Source organism: Hemitrygon akajei, chromosome 23 (genome assembly GCF_048418815.1).
Source record: "Hemitrygon akajei chromosome 23, sHemAka1.3, whole genome shotgun sequence".
NCBI classification, from domain to species: domain Eukaryota; kingdom Metazoa; phylum Chordata; class Chondrichthyes; order Myliobatiformes; family Dasyatidae; genus Hemitrygon; species Hemitrygon akajei.
The window spans coordinates 19,051,897-19,075,220 of NC_133146.1; the positions used below are offsets into that span (position 1 = coordinate 19,051,897).

At 49.3% G+C, this 23,324-nt stretch overlaps 1 protein-coding gene across 2 annotated transcripts in view; it reads left to right on the top strand.

The window, feature by feature from the left end:
• pdcd11 (programmed cell death 11) overlaps positions 1-23,324 on the top strand; it is a 75,199-nt gene that overhangs the window by 36,395 nt on the left and 15,480 nt on the right. For both annotated transcript variants that reach the window (XM_073027073.1, XM_073027072.1), the window contains exons 21-27: positions 3,146-3,663; positions 4,557-4,619; positions 5,853-5,955; positions 6,990-7,079; positions 8,219-8,321; positions 17,590-17,767; positions 20,855-20,911. In XM_073027073.1, coding sequence (XP_072883174.1) covers positions 3,146-3,663; positions 4,557-4,619; positions 5,853-5,955; positions 6,990-7,079; positions 8,219-8,321; positions 17,590-17,767; positions 20,855-20,911 — 1,112 coding nt within the window. The remainder of the gene's footprint in view (positions 1-3,145; positions 3,664-4,556; positions 4,620-5,852; positions 5,956-6,989; positions 7,080-8,218; positions 8,322-17,589; positions 17,768-20,854; positions 20,912-23,324) is intronic.

Sequence of the window (23,324 nt, forward strand, 5' to 3'; positions counted from 1 at the left end):
CTCGATCAGGCCAAGGTGGGCACTAGAGCAGTAAACGTGAACTGTGCACTCTGTAGAGGTCTGGTCTCCTTTACCTCAAGGACAGGTTCCCAGAGGAGAGGAAGAGGTCTTGTACTGCAGTGTAGAGGTATAATCAGCAGAGGACCACTGGTCTGTTAAGAGTAACTGAGGCTTATGATGCATTGGTACGGAGATAACTGTGCACTGTTTCCAGCCCGTACCTTAACTGGTCTGGGACTGCTTGATTTGAAAATGAACAGGTACAAGAGCTGAAAGTCTGTGAAGATTGGAGAGGGTAGTTGGGCAAAACATCTGAGTTTCCACATTCACAAATGTGGACTGTCACAAAGTGGTTCATTATGTTTATAGACATAAGCAGCATGACCCTGCTTTAGAATAATTGTTTAGCTCAGTTGTTGACTGTGCGCTTCAACCTGTGAAAGGTTGTGGAAGAGGTTTTCCAGGATGCGATGAGGAGCAATAGACTTATTATCAGGCAAGGTCACAGAAGTTACTGTTCTTTTTGGATCTGAGAGGTTACCTGATACTGTCATTGATATATATGGCCGGGAAGATGGCCATTCAGCCCATTGAGTCTGTGACAGGTCTCAGAGCAACTCCTGGTAGAATCAAAGCAGCATCACTGGAGCTGTGGGCAGCTGCTCGGCCTAGAGCTCATCTGTGCCACGGATGAGGAAAGTCAGAAATCTGGCAATATTATGTCGGCTTTTTAACCTATTTGAAGATCTATCTAATCCTTCCTTGAAGGTCAATCTAGTCCTTCCCTCCCATGTAGCTCTACATTTTTCTTTCAACCAAGTGACTCTCTAAGAGTTCCTTTAATGTCCCTGATATAACTGTCTACCACTACCCATCCATGCTCACACCACTTTCAGTGTAAAGAGAAACTACCTCTTATACCACCTTGTACCTTCTTCCAGTCCACAAGACCTTAAGGCATAGGAGAAGAATCAGGCCATTCCGCTCATTGACCTGCTCCACCATACCATCATGGCTGATTTATAATCCCTCTCCATACCATTCTCCCCGTTAACTTTTGATGCCCAAACTAATCAAGAGCCTAGCGACCTCTGCTGTAAATATACCCAATGACTTGGCCTCCACAGCCATCTGTGGCAATGATTCCACAGATGCATCATCCTCTGGCTAGAGAAGTTCTTCATCTCTGTTCTAAAGGAACACCCTTCTATTCTAAGGTGGTACCCCACTACAGGAATCATCTCTCCATATCCACTCTACCTAGGTCTTTCAATATTTGAGAGGTTTCAGTGAGATTCCTCCACACACACACACATTCTTCAAAACTCCAGCAAGTAGAAGCCCAGAGCCATCAAAAACTCCCTTTCATTCCCCAAGTCATTCTCATGAATCTCCACTGGACCCTCGCTAATGCCCACACATCATTTCATAGATAAGGGCCCAAAGCTGCTCGTAGTACTCCGTGTGGTCTGCTCAGTGTAAAGCTTCAGCATTACATTCCTGCTTTTATGTTCTAGACCTCTTGAAATTAATGCTAACATTGCACTTACCACTAGCCTGCAAGTTTAGGGAATCCCGCACAAGGACTCCCAAGCCCCTTTGCACTAGGTTTCAATAGGCACATTTAATGTCAGAGAAATGTATACAATATGTATCCTGAAATTCTTTTTCTTCGCAAACATCCACAAAAGCAGAGGAGTGCCCCAAAGAATGAATGACGGTTAAATGCTAGAACCTAAAGTACCCCCCCCCAGCTCCCCCTCCCACGCAGAAACAGCAGCAAAGCAACAACCCCCCCACCAGCAAAAAAGCATCGGCACCCCCCACCGAGCGCTCAAGCGTGCAGTAAAGCATCGGTAAAGACACAGACTTGCAGTACCCCAAAGACTACTCGTTCACCCAGTATTCGACATACCACAGGATCTCTCTCTGCCTAATAACGGAAAGAGAGGGGAGACATAACAAAACAACTCGCTGATTTATGATGTTAAAAGCAGCAAGCTCGCTGCTTCCGATCTTCCGTGTTCTCCCGCGTCACTTCAATGGGCAGCACCAGCCTTGGATCAGCCCGTCTCCAGAGCCACGAAAATCGGGCATCCTGAAGGCGCGCTAGTCTTCCAGGCTGCGTCCTTCGCATATCAAAAAGCGGCGGGTCGTGAGGCCCTGAGAATGGGTCCCATTTCCACAGAGAACCAAAGTCAGTGTGTAACTCCAGGTCAAAAGAACCTTGAAAGACTTTGGCCTACTTTATCGTGTGCCTCTAAGTATCCTGAAATCCCATCCTAATAATGCACTCTTAATGCCTTTCCAACCGCTGAAGCCAGGCTAACTAGCCTATAATTTAACTTTTACCAACAGAAACACCCTACCCCACTGCTTACCTGCTTGTCCTTTTGATGCAATGTGTATCTTTGGATGTTAAGCTCCCAGCTATAATCTTCTCTTGGCCATTACTCAGTGATGCCCACAACACCATACCTGCCGATCTCTAAATGCACTATAAGATCATCTACCTTATTCCGTACACTGCATGCATTCAAATGTAATGCCTTCAGTCCTGTATTCATCAACCTTTTCAATCTTGCCCCCATATTGCACTTCACCATCACTTTAAAATTATGGCTGCTCATATTAGCCTTTGCCGTCCTGGGAAAATGGCGCCAGCTGTCCCCTCTAGTCATGCCTCTTATCATGTCATATACCTCTATCAAATCACTTCTCGTTCTCCTTCATTCAAAAGAGAAAAGCTCTGGCATGTTCAACCTCTCCTTGTGAGACACCCTCACTACTCCAGGCAGCATCCTGATAAATCTCCTTTGCACCCTCTCTAAGGCTTCTACATCCTTCCTGTAATTTTATCCCACTCTTTCTCAGCGATCTGTTGTCCAGTTTCCTTTTGAAAGCTGACTGTGCCGACAGGCATCTCTGGAATATCACTCCATTCCCCCTACTGTTTATGTCGTAATGTGCTTATGTTTTGTACAAAGTTTAAAGTCTATGTATTCCAGGTAGCATCCAGGGGTGGGGAATGGGATTTTAAAGAGCCAGTGCAGGTCCAAGTAGGCTTCTGTGCTTTCACATTTAGCAAGCGATTTCTGAGTTAGCAATATGCAGTTAATAGTGTCTCTGTTATGCATTCCTGCAGCAGCAGAAGGGAGCTCCATCGCAGTCGGCGGTGGTGCAATTTGTGGCGTCGGATGTCGCTGTCGCATCTCTGTCAGGCTCCTCGCAGCTCACCTTCATTCCCATCGCCTCCCACCTAAACGACACGTTCCACTTCGACTCGGAGAAGCTCTCCGAAGGGCAGACAGTGTCCGTGAAGCTTCAGGCCGGTGGCAGGGAGCACCAGGGCATCCCGCTGTCCAGCCGGGGACCCGGTAAACGCCGGCGGCCAGACCGAGGCTACGAGCCTCCAGATCGGGCGGAGGAGGCAGCCCCCCAGGTCCAGCATACTCTGTGCGTCGGCAATGTCGTCAGTGGGACCGTGAAGTCGGTGCGGCCGACCTGCCTCTTCGTCACGTTGCCGGGCGGGGTGACCGGCTTTGTTCACGCCTCGGAGATCCTCGACCACGTCTCCGAAGGAACGGTTCCAACGTCGAGCCTGAAAATCGGCAACACGGTGACTGCAAAGGTCATTGGAGGCAAAGAGACAAGGTCCCCCAAGTAAGTGACTGTGGGTGGGTGGTAGCTGTGGGTTGCGGCTTGACCGTACTGCACTGGGGTTGGGGGAGAACCAGCATCATCTGCACAACAGCAGGATAGTAACATCACCACATCACTCTGGTTGGAGCAAGCTAGTGCTGACTGCTAAACAGAGTTTATTGTCCATGTCTAATTAGTCACCACGGTTTACGTAGCAGTTAGTGCAACACTATTCCTGCTCAGCACTTCAGAGTTAGTAGTTCAATTCCTCCATCCTCTTGTAAGGAGTTTGTACGTCCTGCCCGTGGCAGGCATGGGTTTTCCTGGGTGCTCTGATTTCCTCCCACTGTCCAAAGACGTACCAGTTAGTAGGCTGATTGGTCGTTTCCCCATGATTAGGCTAGGGTTAAATCGGGGTGTGCGGCTCGAAGGGCCTGTTCTGCACTGTATCTCTAAATAAAATAAACAATAAAGATAACCCCGCTGAGATGGACGTGACAGTGTATGAAGACTAGGTGGTATGTCAGCATGGTAATGGGCCTTTCCAGCCAATGTACTCACACCACCCAATTACACCCATCTGACCAATTATCCTACTAACCCGTTGGTCTTTGGAATGTGGGAGGGAACGGGAACACATTGAGGAAACCCATGTGGTCACAGGGAGAACGTGCAAACTCCTTACAGACAGCAACAGAATTGAACCTGAGTCGCTGGCGCTGTTATAGCATTGCGCTAGCCCCTATGCTCTGTGCCGCCCCTGAATGAAGCTGCGTGCGGAATGTACGTGGGTTTTCCTGAGACGCCGGTGCTGGGTGGGGGGGGGGGGGGGGGGCGCTTTACCTCTGACCTAGCGGAGCAAATTTCTCAGTGTTTTCTGTGACTGACTGACATTTGTCTCCCTGTCGTGCTAGGTTTCTGCCCATCACACACTCGGGTTTCACAGCCAATCAGCCGGTGCTGACTCTGCGACCCAGGTAAGAGACGGCGTTGTATCGAGCGCTGGGTCTGGTGCTGCGGTTCTACAGGGCATTCAGAGTGCACCCCGTAACCGAGCCAGGTCCACACAACGTAAAAACAATGTTCAGTCACTATAGAGTCAGAGAGCACGGAAATAGGCCCTTCGGCCAGCTTATCCATCCCAGTCAGGGTGCCCGCCTCAGTTCCAATTGTATACTCAAAGAAGATTCATGAGCTAGTGGGTTAAAACTAAGAGGAAGAATTGAACAGACTGGCAGTTCACAAAACGGCAGTGTTTGAAGCTGAAATAAAAACAGAAAATGTTGGGAACACTCAGCAGCTCAGGCGACATCGGTGGAGGGAGAAGCAACTGGATGAAGTTTTCTCTGAAAAGGTGAACCAGAAGGTTTTAGAATTGTGAACGATTTGATGGGGTGATAGGGTATCTACACCTGGCAGGGATCAGAACCAGGAGACATCAGTGTAAGATGGAGGGAGTTCAGCAGTGAGAATGTGGATGAGGTTGTGCAAACACCATAAAATCATGGAAGAGTACAGTACCGAAACAGGCCAATCGGCCCATCTAGTCTGTGCCAAACCATTTAAATTTCCTGCACCCAGACCCCTCCCATCCTCGTACCTGTCCAGACTTCTCTTAAACGTTGACATGGAGCTCACATCCTGCTGCAAGCTCTGATAGTCTTCTTCACTGTCCACTATATCCCCAATCTTGGTGTCATCCACAAACTTCCTGATCCAGTTCACCACATTATCATCCAGATAGATGACAAGCAAACAGACCCAGTTCTGATCTGTGTGGTGTGGCCTCCAGTCAGAGGCAACAGTCTACCGCCACTTTCTAGTTTCTCCCACAAAGCCAATGTCTAATCCAGTTTGCTACCTCGTCTTGAATGCTCAGCGACTGAACCTTCTTGACCAACCTCCCATGCGCGAGTTTGTCAAATGCCTTGCTATAGTTCATGTCGATAACATCCACTGCCTTGCGTTCATCAGCTTCCCTTTATCAAATGGACATCTATACAGTGAAATGTGTCTGTTGCATTAACCAACACAACCTAGCATGCCCACAGTGTTCAGTAGAGCAATATGTCCGTGATAACAAACCTGATTCTGAGAGCCACAGGAGCATGAATTCCCAAACCAGTTACTTGAAAGTTAAAATGAAATTTGAACTTGGATCTAATCTTATAACTGTGGGCTTGTTCCCTCTGCTGTCCTTATCCTTCCAGTAAACTGTCAGAGAAGCGTACCGCTGTACCGCAGGATGAGAAGCTGGTGGACAGGCTGCAGGCCTTCAAGCTCGGACAAGTACTGACCTGCTACGTGTACAGGGTACTGGCACTGATGTCTTTCTGGTGTTGAGTTCGGGGTGGGTAGTGCTGTGCACTTTCGGGGAGGGGTGATTGTGGACTGTGCTTCAGTGATGTAGTCATTTTGAGGTTGATTACCCACTGAAATGCACAGTTGCCTTGTGACAGAGTTACCAGTGTGGCCTTTTCGAGAGTCAGGGCTGTCCTGGCACATGACCCTTGGGTTATAGAACACTGGATGATGAGAGTTGGTCCCAGGGGTGGTGGCATTGACTGCATGATAATGGTGATGCTGTTTCTCGCTGGGTTCTGGTAACAATGGTAGGAGGGCTAGATGCAGAAGTTAACATTACATAAAGTTTTTTTTTTTCTGTAAGAACTTTTGCCTGTAATGCCACCGGCATTTAAGGTAGCAACGACGTTCGTCCATCTGTCTGTCCTTGGCCATCTTCTCTATTGTGCCCCGGGTGTGGTTCGGGGTCCTCATTTCTGCCCCGCTCATGGAAGTGGAAGGATTCCTCATTAGTGTTTCCATAACAGTTTTGTTTGACCATCAGGTTTGTTAGCAGTGAGCTAAACCCCATCCCCCCCCCAAATAAAAATCTGGAGGTCCCGTGGACCAGTCTTAGTTTGGCCTCTACCCTTTGACCTGTTTGGCATGGGTAACCCTACCAAGAGCCAAAGCACAAAGCCCTGCTCCAGCCAGTAGTGTTCTCCAGGTCACTGAGGCATGCAAACCTCCAAACCATGATAAAGTTGTAGTCCCTTGGAGGATTTTTTTTTTGGTAAATTCTATTTTATTTCTATTTTTCCTTAGAATAATATATGGTAACATGCATGTGCTTTAATAATAAATTTACTTTGAACTTTGAACCCAACTGGATTGGAGTCTATTAGGCTGTCCCAGATGATAAAGCCACTCTTATTTGATCATGGTCCTCAAGTCCAGCTCACTCAGCTTCCCTCTGCAGGTAGCTGTTACCTTCTTTCCCCCATTGTGTGTCCTGTAATTCTCCGCCATGGCTCAGTGTGTTCTACCCTTTCTCCTGTCCGCAGTACTACAGTGCCAAGCAGTGCCTGGATGTCGAAGTGACCCACGATATCCATGGGAATGTCGAGCAGCTGTTGCTGTCCCTCAGTCACAAGGTGAGTGTCAGGTTGTATACTGTGAGTGGCTGGGTGTTTCCACCATTTCCTTGGGGTTCAGAGGCTAACATCTCAGTGTCAGCAGTTGGTTGTCTATTCCCTCTCTACTGGGAATGTCCAGTGGCTCTGCAGCAAGCCTGGGAGATGCCAGGCTGGCTGGGATACCACTCAGCCTGTGCAAGCTGCACGCTAACTTCCCAAACGTCTCCCTGCCTGTTCCTCTTAGTGAAGCCAGCAGATATAAGATATAGGAAGATTAACAATTTGTTTGTCTGCACATGAAAGAAAGTGTCACCCTCTTACTGTTCCCCTCTTCCCTGCTTCATCTGTGCTATGAGAGGTGTCACCCCCTTATTCTTCTCCTCTTCCCCGCTTCATCTGCACTGAGAGAAGGTGTCACCCCCTTATTCTTCCCCTTTTCCCTGCTTCATCTGCACATGCAAGGAAGTGTCACCCCCTTACTGTTCCCCTCTTCCCTGCTTCATCTGTGCTATGAGAGGTGGCACCCCCTTATTCTTCCCCTCCTTCCCGCTTCATCTGCACTGTGAGAGAAGGTGTCACCCCCTTATTCTTCCCCTCTTCACCTTTGCTGTGAGAGGAGGCGTCACCCACTTATAGTTCCCCTGCTACATCCACTCTGTGAGACGCGGTGCCATCCCTTTTATTCTTCCATTCTTCCCCTTCAGCCCTCCACATTTATCCTTTTCAAGTGTTCGATGCACCCTGTAGTGTATGTTACTTGATGTGGTTCCTTTCCAGCAACACAGTCTGGCTCAGCATAAACAGCATTGTCTCAAAGCGTGCCTTGCAGGCAGTATCACTCATTAAGGATCCTCACCATTCAGGACATGATCTCTTCTTATTGCTACCATTGGGAAAGAGGTACAGGAGCCTGAAGACCCACACTTAGTGCTTTAGGAGCAGCTTCTTTCCCTCTGCCTTCAGATTTCTGAACCCACAAACACAACGCTATTCCTCTTTCGCGTTGTGTTTAATTTTGTAACTTATGGTAACTTTTTGTCTTGCACTGGTGCTGCCACAAAAACAGCAAATTTCACGACACATGTCAGTGATAATAAGCCTGATTCTGTTGTATGAGTGTCCACTAAAAGATTTTTCTTTCTGTCCCTCACTATCAGTGTATGAAGCACCCTCAGCGAGCATTCCAGCCCGGTCAGGCGCTGACTGCAACGGTGATCGGCCCGGATAGTACAGGGGCGAGGCTCTCTCTTTCACTCACAGGTAAGACCAAGCACAAACTACTTGACGGGGTGGATGGGACAGGTGGGTGGAGGGAGGAGCTGATACTGCGTTTAATCTGATGGCCTGAGTTTTTATTTAAAACCTTGCTGAATACCAGATATCCCACGGTCAGACGGTGAGGAGTGCAGGGGCTGGACAGGGCTGATGGTTTCTGTGTGTAGGTGGGATATAGGAACGTATAGGGTGGGGAGGATATTGCAGTTGAGCACAAATAATCATTGGCCAAGTCACTGGAGGTATTAAAAGTGGGAGGTTGATAGGTTCACTTTATTATCAAAGCATACAACTTTGAAATGTTTCAATTCTCCGGGTAGCCACGAAACCAAGAAAGAAAGGAAAAGCAGCACAATTATCAAACCTGAAATCCCACCTCCCTGCAAAAATAAAACACGAGCGAAAACAGAACAGGCGTTTCAACCCCCAAATCCCTCCCACACAAAAACCAAGCAAAATCGATGAGGCACATCGATCCCCCCAGATCACTGGATTTATTCATAGTTGTCGATTTATAGCGAATTTGAGTTATCGGGAAAGGTAGAATAGTTTAGGGCTTCATTCCCTGGAGTGCAGGGGAGTGGGAGATTTGATAGAGGGTATACGGAGTAATGAGTGGTGTACTTTGGGTAAATGCAAACAGGCTTTTTCTCCTCCGGTTGGGTGAGACTGGAGCTGGAAGTGATAGGTTTAGAGTGAAAGGTGAAATATTTAAGAGGAATCTGAGAGGGGGACCTCTTCACTCAGGGTGGTGTGAGTTTGGAACGAGCTGCCAGCAGAAATAGTGGATGCAGATTTGATTGGAACATTTCAGAGAAGATTGGATTTGTACTGCACATGGATGGGAGGGGTGTGAAGAGCCATGATCCAGGTGTGGGTTGATGGACTGGACAGAGTAACAGTTTGCTCGGATTATGTGGGCCAAAAGACCTGTTTCTACACTGTACTGTTTAATGACTATGACCCTAGAGAAGGCAGGAGAGTGGGGTTTGAAACGAATAATAAATCAGCTGTAATCGAATGGCGAGCAGACTCGATGGACCAGATGGCCTAATTCTGCTTCTATCGTTTATGGTCTTTTGTGTTCGGGGTGAAGGGTCTCTGAGAATCGGGAGTGAGCTGTTGGCTGTGGAACTGGTGTCTGGCGTGTACACACACACACACCTCCCAACACTGTCCCCCGGTGGCTATGGAACTGATTGAGGGAGATGGGCAGGAGGGAATGAAGGCAGTTACTGGAGGGGCTCTGCCTCCAACCTGAGAGACTGACTGACTGCACTGTCAAAGAGGGTAGGGTGAGCATTTTCCTCAGGAGGCACACAAAAGCCCCTGTTCGGTTTCTGTGTATCTCTAAGCAGGAGTTCCCAATCTGGGGTCCATGGCTGATGGTAGGTTTCCTTGACATAAAAAAACTTGGGAACCCCTGATCTAAAGCCTTCCCTGGTTCCTGTGGCCACCGATTTGCACTCGTTCCTCAATTACCCTTTATTCAGTTGTGTACAAGAGGAACAGCATAGCCCCTGTCAGCAAACTGTTCTGAAGTTTGAACAAAGAAATGCCGTATTTATTCAGAATTAACTAACGAGCACAAACGTTCATCAAATAGAGACTTGTGCACTTCTAAATCTCCTCATTTAAATGCCAATCATAATGCACATATTGGATGTTAATCAATGTGATAAAGCCAATAATAATTGAAAATTAGCCAAATAACTGTCCAATAGTAAGTGAATCCTTCATTTGCATTTTTACCTCGTCTTGGTACACTTGGTGACATTGGTTCCCAGGTTTAAACAGAAAGGCTGAGCAAGAATGAGGCTTTCAAGGGCCATGTTCAGCCTGGGTGATTGCAGTGTCTGCACTCTGCTCATCGTCTTAACTGTGACTGTAAGCATGGAAAGGCAAGGTGCGTTCTGTTCTGTTAGCGCACCATTCAAATGTAACACTTACCCAACAGGCTGGTATATGTCTAGGGGAAAAAGAAATCCAGCCACACACCAACCCACCTCCCGTTCACGCAGGTGCTGTGAGAATCGAGTTTATGCCTCGCGCCCCGCCGGTAGTATCAAACTCACAACAAATACCGGTATGACATACACTTTAAAGAGTTTACTAAAATTAAAAGAGTATTAGGCAGTACAATATATATATATATATATACAAGAAAAAACAAAAGGCGCCAACTTATCAAAATTCAGTCAGTTTAGTGCACTTCGGTGGAGCTCATCCAGCGAACCATTCGACTCCTAGGTGGTCGTCCTCCCGAAACTCCCACTTCGGACTCCCCGGTGGTCTCCCGAGCGCACGTCCTCCTTCCTCGGCGTCTCCCTCCGGACTCCTCAAGCCCGCGCAACCCCTCCCCCAAGGTCCCAGCCTCACAAAACACAATAACATTCCCCATTGATTAACAAGTGAATACAATTACCATATCAGCCATTCTAAAGTGAAACAACGGCGAGAGAAACTTTTAACAGACAAAGAAGCATTCCTACTCGTAACAAACCAAAGAAGCCCTTTTTAGTAACATACACAGGACATTGTACATTCTCTCCCCACCAGCAAATGTCATGCCCTCATGGCATTACTAGAGTTCCCCAAAGCTTCTTGCAACACCCAAAACCCAACCCAGGTGCAGAAAGCAGTGACATAACTACCCAGAGCAGTAGAAATCACACTCGGTTCTCCTGGTACCACATATGTCAACCTCTCTGGGGGGCGCCTAATCCTCTGAGATCTCCATACCCCTTCTGCCCCCCTGGGCTCCCTCTCCACCTGCGAACCCACTGTCTCGGACACCCCAGGTCTTCCTGACAGACCCTCACCCCCTTCCTCACGGGGGTCCTCCCTCACCTGAGATCTCTCCGGCTCACGCTCAGGCTCCACCCTCTCTCCCACCACTATTGGCTGCCTCTCCATCTGGCCCTCAAGACCTTCCCTCCTCTCACCCACTTCAGTATGGGAAGGGCCAGGAGCCTCCTCTCCGGGTACTGGAACACCAGCGAATGGGAACAGGGGCCACTCATCTGAGTCGTCCTCTTCCGAATCAGTAGCCATTTCCGGGCGAGGGACCCGTCCCCGCTCTTCAGCAGCGGTCTCTTCCCTCTCTCTGCAGCCGCGCAGAGTCCTTGTACTGGGCGTAACCTCCCACTCTGGCTCCGTATCCACCTGCACTGCTTGACCCAGCGGCAGCAGGTGATTCCGATGGAGTACCTTGATAGGCCCTTTCCCATCCTCAGGTTTCACCCGGTAAACTGGCAGGTTCGGCATCTGGCTCTCTATTACATAGGGGCTGGCCGCCCATCGGTCTGCCAACTTGTGCTTACCAGGGAGTCCCAAATTCCGTAAAAGGACCCGGTCGCCCGGCAATAATTGAACAAACTTCACCTTTTGATCATACCGCATCTTATTCCTCTGGTTTTGTTTGGTAGCCGCCGCCTCGGCCAACTCGTACGCCCGCTGTAACTCCCTCTTCATGTCAGACACATACTTTAGATGGGACTTCCCGGGTAATTCACCCACTTCACCCCCAAAACACAAGTCAATGGGCAACCTCGCTTCCCGCCCGAACATTAGATAATAGGGCGAATATCCTGTAGCATCATTGCGAGTACAATTGTAACAGTGAACCAATTGTCCAATATGACGACTCCACCTGCTTTTCTGCCCAATCTCCAGCGTCCCGAGCATATCCAACAGGGTCCGGTTGAACCTCTCTGGCTGCGGATCTCCCTGTGGGTGATACGGGGTAGTCCTGGATTTCTCAACCCCAAGCATAGTCAGTAATTCATGGATAAGGCGGCTCTCAAAGTCCCGCCCCTGATCGCTATGGATTCGCCTGGGAAGGCCGTAATGAACAAAATACTTCTCCCATAACACCTTCGCCACTGTCGTCGCCTTCTGATCCTTAGTGGGAAATGCCTGAGCATAGCGAGTGTAATGATCGGTGATGACTAAGACATTCGCGGTGTTGCTGGTGTCAGGTTCAATCGACAGAAAATCCATACATACCAGGTCCAGAGGTCCCGCACTCTGCAAGTGCGACAGTGGAGCCGCCAACGCGGGCAGGGTCTTCCTCCGGATGCAACGACTGCAGCCCCTACAGTATTCTTCGACATCCCCCCTCATCCGGGGCCAGTAGAACCGGGCTTTGAGTAATCCATAGGTCTTTTCCACCCCCAAGTGTCCAGAATCATCATGTAGGGCCTGGAGTACAGCCTGCCGATACTCCTCCGGCAGAACCAGTTGCCAACAGTGGGGTTGGTCCGGAGGCGCCGTTACCCGGTACAAGATTTTATTCTTTAACTTCAACCGAGACCACTCCTTCAACAACAGGGGCACGAATGGGTGTTTCGCCTTCTCAGCCAACGCCCCATCCCCCCTCTCGACTGCTCTCCACACTGTGCCAATGCCCGGGTCATTTTGCTGAGCAGCTGCCACTTCCCCCGGACTCAGTTCCGGCAACTGTTTAGTCCGTAGTGCGGTCAGGTCACAGTAAGCTAGGGGTATGGCGTCATCAAAACCCCCCAAATGGTCCACGGCTCGTTCCAGCCTCCCTCTTCCCTCGGCCTTCACGGTGATAGCAAACTGGCACATCGCCTTCACTCCAGGGGCAGGGACACTCTCCCACTCCTCATCCCTCTCCTGTTCCCCCGGCTCCCGACGAGACAAAGCATCCGCATCGACATTCTTGCTTCCGGGCCGGTACCTCAGGCTGAAATCATATACCGACAAGGCCGCCAGCCACCGATGTCCTGTGGCATCCAGCTTTGCCGAAGTCAAAATATAAGTGAGCGGATTGTTATCCGTTCGCACCTCAAACTTGGCTCCGTACAGGTAATCGCCCAACTTGTCCACCACCGCCCACTTCAGCGCCAGGAACTCCAACTTGTGAGTGGGATAGTTTCTCTCCGATGGCGACAAGCTTCGGCTGACAAAGGCTATCGGTCTCAATGCTTTGCCATGCTCCTGGTACAGAACAGCCCCGAGACCCTCTCGACTGGCATCCGTGTGCAGCACATATGGCTTCTGGGGATCGGCAAAAGCCAACACCGGGGCCTGGGTCAGTGCCCTTTTCAAAGATTGGAACGCCTCTTCACATTGATCATCCCATCTCGAGCCAAAAGGTTCCGCCGGGTTCCAGTACCCTCCAGCGTCCTGCCTCTGGTCCCCCGTCCGTTTCTTTCCCACAGGGGGATAGCCACACAACAGCTGAGTCAACGGATGACACACTTTGGCGTATCCTTTCACAAATCGCCGGTAATACCCACAGAACCCCAAAAATGAGCGCAGAGCACCCACTTTCTGGGGTCTCGGCCAGGTGGTCACGGCCTCTATCTTGGTTGGATCAGTAGCCACTCCCTCTCGCGAAATGATATGACCAACGTAGTTAACCGACGACTTGCAGAACTGGCATTTGTCCAGGGAAAGCTTCAACCCTTCTTCATTAAGCCGGCCCAACACCTTCAACAGCCTCTCCTCATGTTCCTCCAGAGTCGATCCAAACACTATCAAATCATCCAGGTACACCAGCACCTCTAACAGATTCATATCCCCCACAGTTCTCTCCATGAGCCTCTGGAAGGTGGCTGGGGCTCCCGATATGCCTTGGGGCATTCGTTCGAACTGAAAGAACCCCAGCGGGCAGATAAAAGCGGTCTTCTCTTTATCGGCCGCACTCATTGGGATCTGGTAATACCCACTTCTTAAATCCAGCACACTGAACCACTTCGCACCGCTCAGGCAGGCCAGCGCATCCTCCACTCTTGGGACGGTATATTGATCAGGGACAGTTCGCCGATTCAACGTCCTGTAGTCAACACACATGCGCACTCGCCCATTCTTCTTCTGTGCCACCACTATTGGGGACGCATAAGGACTTCGGGACTCAGCTATGATTCCGGCCTCCTTCAACTTGCGCAGGTGCTGCCGCACGTCCTCAACATCTGCCGGAGCCAGCCGCCGGGATCTCTCTCTGAACGGGGTGTCCTCCGTCACCGGATGGTGTGGCGAGTGCTTTTGGAGCAGCCAACATCAAACTCGCCCTGAGAAAAAACAGCTTCCATCTTCAGCATCTTCTCCACTAGTCTGTGTTTCCACTCCGGCGACACAGGGGAATCCCCGAAGTTAAAGTCTTCAGCGGTCAGCTTCCTTCGATGCTCCGATCCCTCCACGTTAGGGGTCCTCACCGGTGCGCTAGACATTACCGTCACCGGGAACAGATGTGCCAGCGGCATTCCCCTCTTAAAGGTGATTTCTCTTGCCGTGGTGTTCCTGACACTTATAGCTATACGCCTCGCATGTACCACCCCTGGTCTCTGCACTTCGGGCCTCACCAGCGCCCCCGCCGGAAATCGTGTCTCCCCTTCAAGATCGTCCGGGGCGTCTACTAACAGGGCTTCGCCCGTCAGCACTCCTGGGAATCTGGGGGTCCCCATCACTAGTGCTACCTCCCCGGGTCGGATCACCTTGGGTCTCGCCTGCGTACACCACACCGTCCCGCGTTTACACTCCGGGTCCAGTCCTAGTGAGGCAACCCCTTCTTCGAACACTGCTCGAAACACTGGATGCACCGAGAGGGTCTCCAGAAAGTCTTCCCCCGCTTTCTCCTTACAAGCTCCCAGGAGCCGTCGCACAACGGGGGAATTAGTCCCCACCAGGAGGGCAGCCCCACCAGTTTCCACCGGGTCAGGACACACCAACACCAACGTCTCAATAGCTTCGGACACTCCCACATCGCCCTCCGAGAACTCCAATCTCACCGATAGGTACCCATCGTACGGGTAGTCACCCTCGCTCACACCCCAAATCTGCAGGGCGTCAAATGGGGTTATGGGCAAATGCTTTAGATATTGGTTGTAGAAAGACCGGTACAATAAGGTCACCTGCGATCCCGTATCCAGAACGGCTTTTGCGTAAACTCCCTCTATCCGTAGACCCACACTGGCACGGGGTCCTACCAGCCCATCTGGAATAGAGGGGTGGGCACCCGGTGGTCCCCTGGCTGATCTCTGGGAACGTGTTCCTCCAGAGGCTCCAGTCCGTTCCCTCACTGAGCCTCTCCTAAGTTTCCCGACACCTCCCCCTTCTTAGTCGCCGGGGGGCTTGTCCTCCGCGGAACTCCTTGTCTCTCACAATCCCACCTAAAGTGTCCCTCCTCTCCACAACTATAGCACACCCTCGGCCGCCCACAGTCCTGCCTGAAATGCCCCGCTTTCCCACAGTTAAAGCACACGCTGCCTGACGCCCCTCCTCTCCCAGGACGACTCCCACTCCCAACCCACGGCACTGGTCGCCCCTGAGAGTGGGTACCTCCCCTGTCCCTCCCCTCCAGAGGGGATTCTCTACCCCTCAGTGGGTTGTCATTCCTCCACCCAGCCACCACTTCCTGTATCACTGAGGGTCGCTCCCGTAGGCCCGCGCCCCTTTTCCGCCCCAACGCTCTCTCCTCCTCCCGCACCTCTCTAATCAGTTGCCCGAACGATGGAGGGGGGCCTTTCCTATAAGCCTGCCGGATAGTCCACGCCACCTTGTCCTCCTCCAGAGAGCCACTGAATAACTGACTCATCCTCACGCTAGCCACGTCCGGTGCCTTCACTACCCCCCGGCGCCGCAGCCCCGAGAGCATCCCCTCCATCCTAAATATGTACTCGGAGAGCTTTTCCCCTCTCCATTGTTCCAGGCGTTGGAACTCTGCTAAAAGCAGCCAGGGTTCCCCTGACAACCCAAACGCTCCCTCCAAAACTTCTATACATTCCTCCACTGAGGCCCCAGACTTTTCAGCTTTCAACTCCCGAACTGTTTTGGCTGCTAAACCCCTCAAACTTCCCACCAATCGCTGCCTCTTCTCCTCCTCCGAGCCTGGCCACTCCTCTAACATCAAGGACGTATGCTCGATCCAGGTCTCATAGTCCACCTCCCCGTCCGGAGTAGGCTTGGCTCCGGAGAACACCCCCAGCTTCAGCCGTGGCCTCTCGGCCACCCCCACCAGGGAGTTAAGTGCAGCTGCCAGCTCGGAGGCTTCCACCCTACCTGGGGAGCGGGGCCTAGTCACGACCCCCTCCTCCCTCCTCCCTTTGCTAGTGCCTGCCACCTCTCCGGGGTTTTCCTCTAGCTCTAGCTCCTCCTCCAATGTCTCCTCATCCTCATCCTCGGAGAGAGTGTGGAGCCCCCACAGCCCCTCCTCCCCCGGTACACTGACCGTCGCCGGCAGTTCCAACGTCCTGACGTCAGCACTCGTACGAACCAACACCCAACTAGACTCCATCACTTTACCACACCGTCGAGCTACCAATTCTACCTGCCCCATACCCTTCACCAAACTTAACCCCCGCACTAACGCGTCTCCCGAAACTCGAAAATCCACTCCGCTCACTACGCATGCGTACTGTACCGGTACACCTTCAAATCGGCACCAGCGAACAATTTTCTCTCTCTCCATTTCCCTCACTACCTGCGCGATTCCACAGCCCCCTGACAATCCAATCCCGGACGAGCCCCCCACAAATGTAACACTTACCCAACAGGCTGGTATATGTCTAGGGGAAAAAGAAATCCAGCCACACACCAACCCACCTCCCGTTCACGCAGGTGCTGTGAGAATCGAGTTTATGCCTCGCGCCCCGCCGGTAGTATCAAACTCACAACAAATACCGGTATGACATACACTTTAAAGAGTTTACTAAAATTAAAAGAGTATTAGGCAGTACAATATATATATATATACAAGAAAAAACAAAAGGCGCCAACTTATCAAAATTCAGTCAGTTTAGTGCACTTCGGTGGAGCTCATCCAGCGAACCATTCGACTCCTAGGTGGTCGTCCTCCCGAAACTCCCACTTCGGACTCCCCGGTGGTCTCCCGAGCGCACGTCCTCCTTCCTCGGCGTCTCCCTCCGGACTCCTCAAGCCCGCGCAACCCCTCCCCCAAGGTCCCAGCCTCACAAAACACAATAACATTCCCCATTGATTAACAAGTGAATACAATTACCATATCAGCCATTCTAAAGTGAAACAACGGCGAGAGAAACTTTTAACAGACAAAGAAGCATTCCTACTCGTAACAAACCAAAGAAGCCCTTTTTAGTAACATACACAGGACATTGTACATTAACCTTTGCTTTGCTGCATTTCCCACACTGGCTCTGTCCCTGCAGCCTCGGCTGGGGATGAGGCTGGATGGACCCCGCTGTGACTCTGGGTGTTTGGGCCTGTGTGCTTTGCTAAATCAGTAACTTCCTGAAACTCTCTTCCCCAGGTCTGTGCTCGCTGGATGAAGGGTCAGTGACTCTGGGCACCATCAAAAAAGTCCTCCCGGGCATTGGGGTAGTCGTTGGCCTGCCCCTCGGGAAGACCGGCCGGGCAGGGTTGTGCGACCTGGCGGATTCGTACAGCGAGTCGCTGCTGGAGGGACTCGTCCCAGGCAGCCTTGTCAGGTGGGTGTTGGAGCCGTGGGGCCTGGGGTGGCTGACTGCACCCTCCACTCCTGTTGGCTCTGGGTGGCCAGTACTACCCTTCCCTGACTGATTCATGCCCCCAGTCTGGAGACACTGTTTGACCACATTGCAGTGTTGTGTTCCATTCTGGTCACCTCATTGTGGGAAAAACGTGGAAGCTGTAGAGGGTGCAGAGGAGATTTACTAGGATGTTACATGGACCAGCGAGCATGTTTTAGGAGGGTAGATTGAGCAAGTGGGTATTTTCCTTTTGAAGAGAAGGAGGGTGAAAAGTGACCTGATGATAAGAGGAGGCATAAGTAGAATGGACACACACAGAGGCTTTTCCAAGGATGGAAGTGGCTGATATGAAGGGGAATAATTTTAAGGTGATTGGAGAAAAGTGAAGGGGGAATGTCAAGCTGAGAGTGGTGAATGGATGGAATGCAGTGCCAGGTTGGTGCTAGAGACAGATACATTCGGCCATGTGGGAGGGAAGGATGGGATTGCTCTCAGAATAGGTTAAAATTTTGGCACAACATCATGGGCCAAAGGGCCTGTTCTGTGCTGTATTATTCTGTGACCAGAGTCTCTCTGTCGGGGGAGCGCTACAGTGCAAAAGGCACTGGATTGGAGGGTGCAATGGTGCAAGCCATGCATCGCAGTGCTGGGGATGTGGGTACGGCACATCTGCATCGAGGAATGTGGTGTGACACAGCTGGAGTGGCCAGGAGCTCAGGGAGGGCATCAGCGTTCTGCTGCTGCAATTCTGTCTGTGCCAGCAGGGGTCAGTGTTGCACTCTTTCCAGATTCAGGTTCATTAATTTATTAATCGCATGTATAATCGAAACCTGCAGTGAAATGCATCGCCTGTGTTAACAACCAGTACAAGCTAACGATGTGCCGGGGGCAGCCTGCGAGTGTTGCCACACATTCAACACCATCATAGCATGCCTGCAGTGTATAGCAGAACAATACACACCACACCAACAGCAAACCGAGCCCGTTTCCCACCCGCCCACCTGGGCTTCCAGTATGGTGGCACCACCTGTGCTGACTGGTTGCTAAAGTTCACTATGTATAGGAGCGGAGAAAGGAGGAGAAGCTCCAGGGATAGTTGGTAAAGGGTGCCTGGAAGAGCAACAGGATGAGTTTGTATTTTCAAGCCAGGGGCACATGTGAGCTGGGGGGACCTGCTGTTGGCTTCCCTTGTCGGTGGCGATGGTAGTTTTGTTTAGGTGGTGTTGGAGCAGTATGGGCAAGGGAGCACAGTGCACCCTGTGGTCATTACGCAGTGGTGGGCAGCACAAATACTGTAACGTAGACTAAGGAGTGAAGACTCTCCTGGCTGAGACCTCTCCAACCAGAAGTCACAAAGTAAAGGGTCATCTGTTCAGGTCTGAGGTGAGATCCAGAAGGCCGTGAATGTGTGAAATTCTCTACCCAAGTGCTGTGGGGAGTTCAGTCACTGAGAATATTCAAGACAACTAAGATGTGGGAGCAGAATTAGGCCATTTAACCTACCCTGCATGACTATTCCTTTTTAATCATTTATTTTTTATTGAAGTTCATCATCATACAAACATTTCCATAAGATGTATTTCAGACATTGTACGTATATATCATATAATCATATATATCACAAATCTCCACAAAATATTTATCTGAGGTATACACTTATAGAATAGAGTGGAAAGAAAAAACAAGCAAAAGGAAAAAAAACTATGTACAAGTAGGGAGTGATTTTTTTTTTTACTACAGATTCATTGATTTGTGAGAATAAAGTCAGGCCTATGAGGCATTATGTAGTTAAACCATTTTTCCCAGTATGAATCAAATTGTTCCAACTTATGATTAACAGTTGCTGTTATCTTCTCCATTTTGTAAATGTCCATTGTAATTTGCATCCATGTATTTAAAGTTGGGCTCTCCTGTGATAACCATTTCCTAGTAAGAGTCTTTTTACCAGCCACCAACAGTATATTTATTAAATATTTCTCTCTTTTCAATCATCCTTGAGGTATATATCCAAAATATATGGTCTTACTCTCTAAGGGTATTTCACATTTAAACTGCATGACTATTCCATCATGACTAATTCATGATCCTTCTCAACCCCTTTCTCTTACTTCACCCTGTAACCTTCGATGCCTTGCTAATCAAGAACATATCAACTTTTGCTTTAAGTATACCCAGTGACTTGGCCACCACAGCCTCTATTGCAGTGAATTGTACAGATTCATTACTCTCTGGCTAAAGAAACTCTCCCACATCTCTATTCTAAAGGGATGTCCTTGTATTCTGAGGCTGTGCCCTCTGGACCTTGACTCTCTCACTATAAGTAACAGCCTCTCCACATCCACTCTATCTAGTACTTTCAGTGTTTGGTCGATTTCAATAAGATTCCCCTCTCCCCTCTCATTTTTCTAAATTCCAGTGAGTACAGTCCCAGAGGCATCAAAAGCTCCACACATGTTAACCTTTTCATTCCCAGGATCCTTCTCATAAACCTCCTCTGCACCTTCTCAGTCCAGCACATCCTTCCTTGGATGAGGAGCCCAAATCTGCTTGTGCAGTCTGACCAATGCTTTATAAAACCTCAGCATTACATCCTTGCTAACAAGATATTTTTAGTTACTGGATCTCCCTGCGTTATGATGACTACTTTTTCAAGCTGTTGGTGTTAGTAATGACTGAATTCAGTAAGTATATACGAAGGTGATAAAGGAAGGTAACAAGTGTATGCATAGTGATACATAATGGGTAACTACAGAAACCAGACGATTCTGACACTGTAGGTTTAGACAGTTCTCAGGAACAAGAACAGGACATGGGGACTGTCGGTACTCAGTGATTTGGGGTATGAGGTTAGTGCACGAAAGCAAAGCTGAGTGAAAGAAGATCCCATTGAATGACATGCTTTTGTGAGAGTGAAAGGGGTATAAATTGACTTTTAGAGGTGAGGAGGGGCTGTTGGACCAAAGAGAGGAGGAGGTTTTGTGAGTCCACTTCTTGGTCCCCGAGTAATTATCAGCTGAATTTCTCCATACTTGTGTCTCATCGAATCTCTCTTCTGTATTTCTCTAGGTGTTGTGTTATTTCCAAAGATAAGAATCAGCTAGGAGTCTCTCTAAGGAAATCCAGGTGAGTATCCTTCCCTCCCTTCTCTCCCTCGCAGTCCCCAGGCCACTTATCCATATCCCTCCCTTTCCCCAATGCATCTGCAATCCTTACTTGAGTTACTGCATCTGATCCTTCCTTTTCAGTGGGTCCTCAAACCACCACCTTTGAGCAACAGCTGATCACGTACCTGATGTCAAACATGCTTAATTTTACTCCCATGAGTTGTTTTAAGCTGCTTTACCACATTGAAGGTGCTTCTTTTCCTTCTGAGGAGGGCAGTACACTCAGTGTATTTGTTTGTCTTGTACGCCTTTTTACAAATATCAAATGCTGATGGACTATCCCATCGGTAAGTTGCTCAGTAGCAATGGAGCTGGACTTACTGAATACCGTTCTGTTGTCATCGGGACTTGGGTACCACTGGGTGGTACGCATTGCGAGTAATTGTTTTGGACGGTTTTATTGTGATGTCAAGACCATGTTGGACATTGACAATGTAGAATACTGCACGTCTGGTTCACTGGTTCATTGGTGAGGTCCACAGTGGGGAGGGGGGGAACAGTGAGCTGTGTTGCCTCAGTTGTGGCAAGGACTGCACCCTTGCCACGGGGTTGTGTGTTGCAGTCACCCAGGAGAGGAGACGCCATGGCGGTGTGGGAGAAAGCAGGGCTCTGTGGGTGCATTGGAATCCATACTGGGTTAGGGGTTGGTCCGTCCCTTCGGTGCCACTCACCAGTGTTTGCTCAGTGGAAGAGCAAGCTAGACCAGAACGACTTATGGTCATGCCACTCAGAGATCTGGGCTATATTTTTGTCTTTTTCTTTCTCAAATCATAACCATAAGTGCTTCTTTGCACATATGTGCAGTGTGCTGTTGGTAATGTGTTTTTCACCTTGGCCCCGGAAGAACCCTGTGTTTGTGTATAAAACTTGAACTATAATAACTACACTTGTTGAAGTTACCTTCCCTGCCTTGCGTGGCTGCTGTAATTCCCTGTTGACTGTCTCTCTCCATAAACCAGGTTGGCCATTCTCCCTCCAGCCACACACTGACGCCTCGCAGTATCTACGGTTACTGTTTTACTGCTGAGCAACTGAAATCAATTGTGATGACTCCAGGATTATTTTGCAAAGTCATTCTTGTTTCACACACTGAAAATCCCACTAATATGTGGAATTTTCACAGACCTGGGCACAGTTTTCACAGATACATTGAACTCAGTAAAAGATACAACATTTAAAAGCCATTCTCCCTCTCTCCCCTGGGCTTTTCCTCTTCATTTCTTCTTAACACTTTACCTCTCTGTTCCTTTTCTCTCATATACAGCTTCCACCCTTTTAAATGACCTAACCTGCTTACCCACCACGTCACTGAATGAAGAAACTCCCGAATTCCATATTAAATCTTATCTCCTTGCACACTTGAAGACATGTTCTATCCTGAAAATCCCTTCAATAATTTTAAAAAACTACGAAGTCTTGTCTATTTCTAGAGTAAAAGTCTTCTTGCTTTCTCAGTTCTTGTTTCACTTTCGTAAATGATTTTTGCACCTTCTCCAGCACTTGGTATCCTTTTCGTAAGTCAGGGGCCCACTATGTGTGTGCAGGGTGGAACTTGTCATCTAGAGGCCCTTGAAGAGGAGGTTGGGGGTGTATGGTGAGGTTTCTTCGTGAATCGCTGTAGTCCATCAGGTGAAGGTGCTCTCGCAATGATATTGGGAGGGAATCCCAGAGTTTAAACCTGGTGACATGAAGGGATGATATACAGTACACGTTTGGCCGTCCAGCATCCTTGGGAAATAGGGTTGCTGCTCAAATAAATTACTGGTCCATTGTATGAGTTTTTTAGAACATAGAGCACAATACAGGCCCTTCAAGTCCATAATGTTGTGCTGACCTTTTAACCTACTCTTAAGATTAACCTAGCCCTCTGTTTTTATAACCATATAACAATTACAGCATGGTAGCAGGCCATCTCGGCCCTTCTAGTCCGTGCCGAACGCTTACTCTTACCTAGTCCCACTGACCTGCACTCAGCCCATAACCCTCCATTCCTTTCCTGTCCATATACCTATCCAATTTTACTTTAAATGACAATACTGAACCTGCCTCTACCACTTCTACTGGAAACTTGTTCCACACAGCTACCACTCTCTGAGTAAAGAAATTCCGCCTCATGTTACCCTTAAACTTTTGCCCCCTAACTCTCAACTCATGTCCTCTTGTTTGAATCTCCCCTACTCTCAATGGAAAAAGCCTATCCATGTCAATTCTATCTATCCCCTCATAATTTTAAATACCTCTATCAAGTCCTCCCTCAACCTTCTACGCTTCAAAGAATAAAGACCTGATTTGTTCAATCTTTCCCTGTAACTTTTCTTTCGTACATGTGCCTACCTAAGAGTTTTGTAATGTATTTGCCTCTATCACTAACC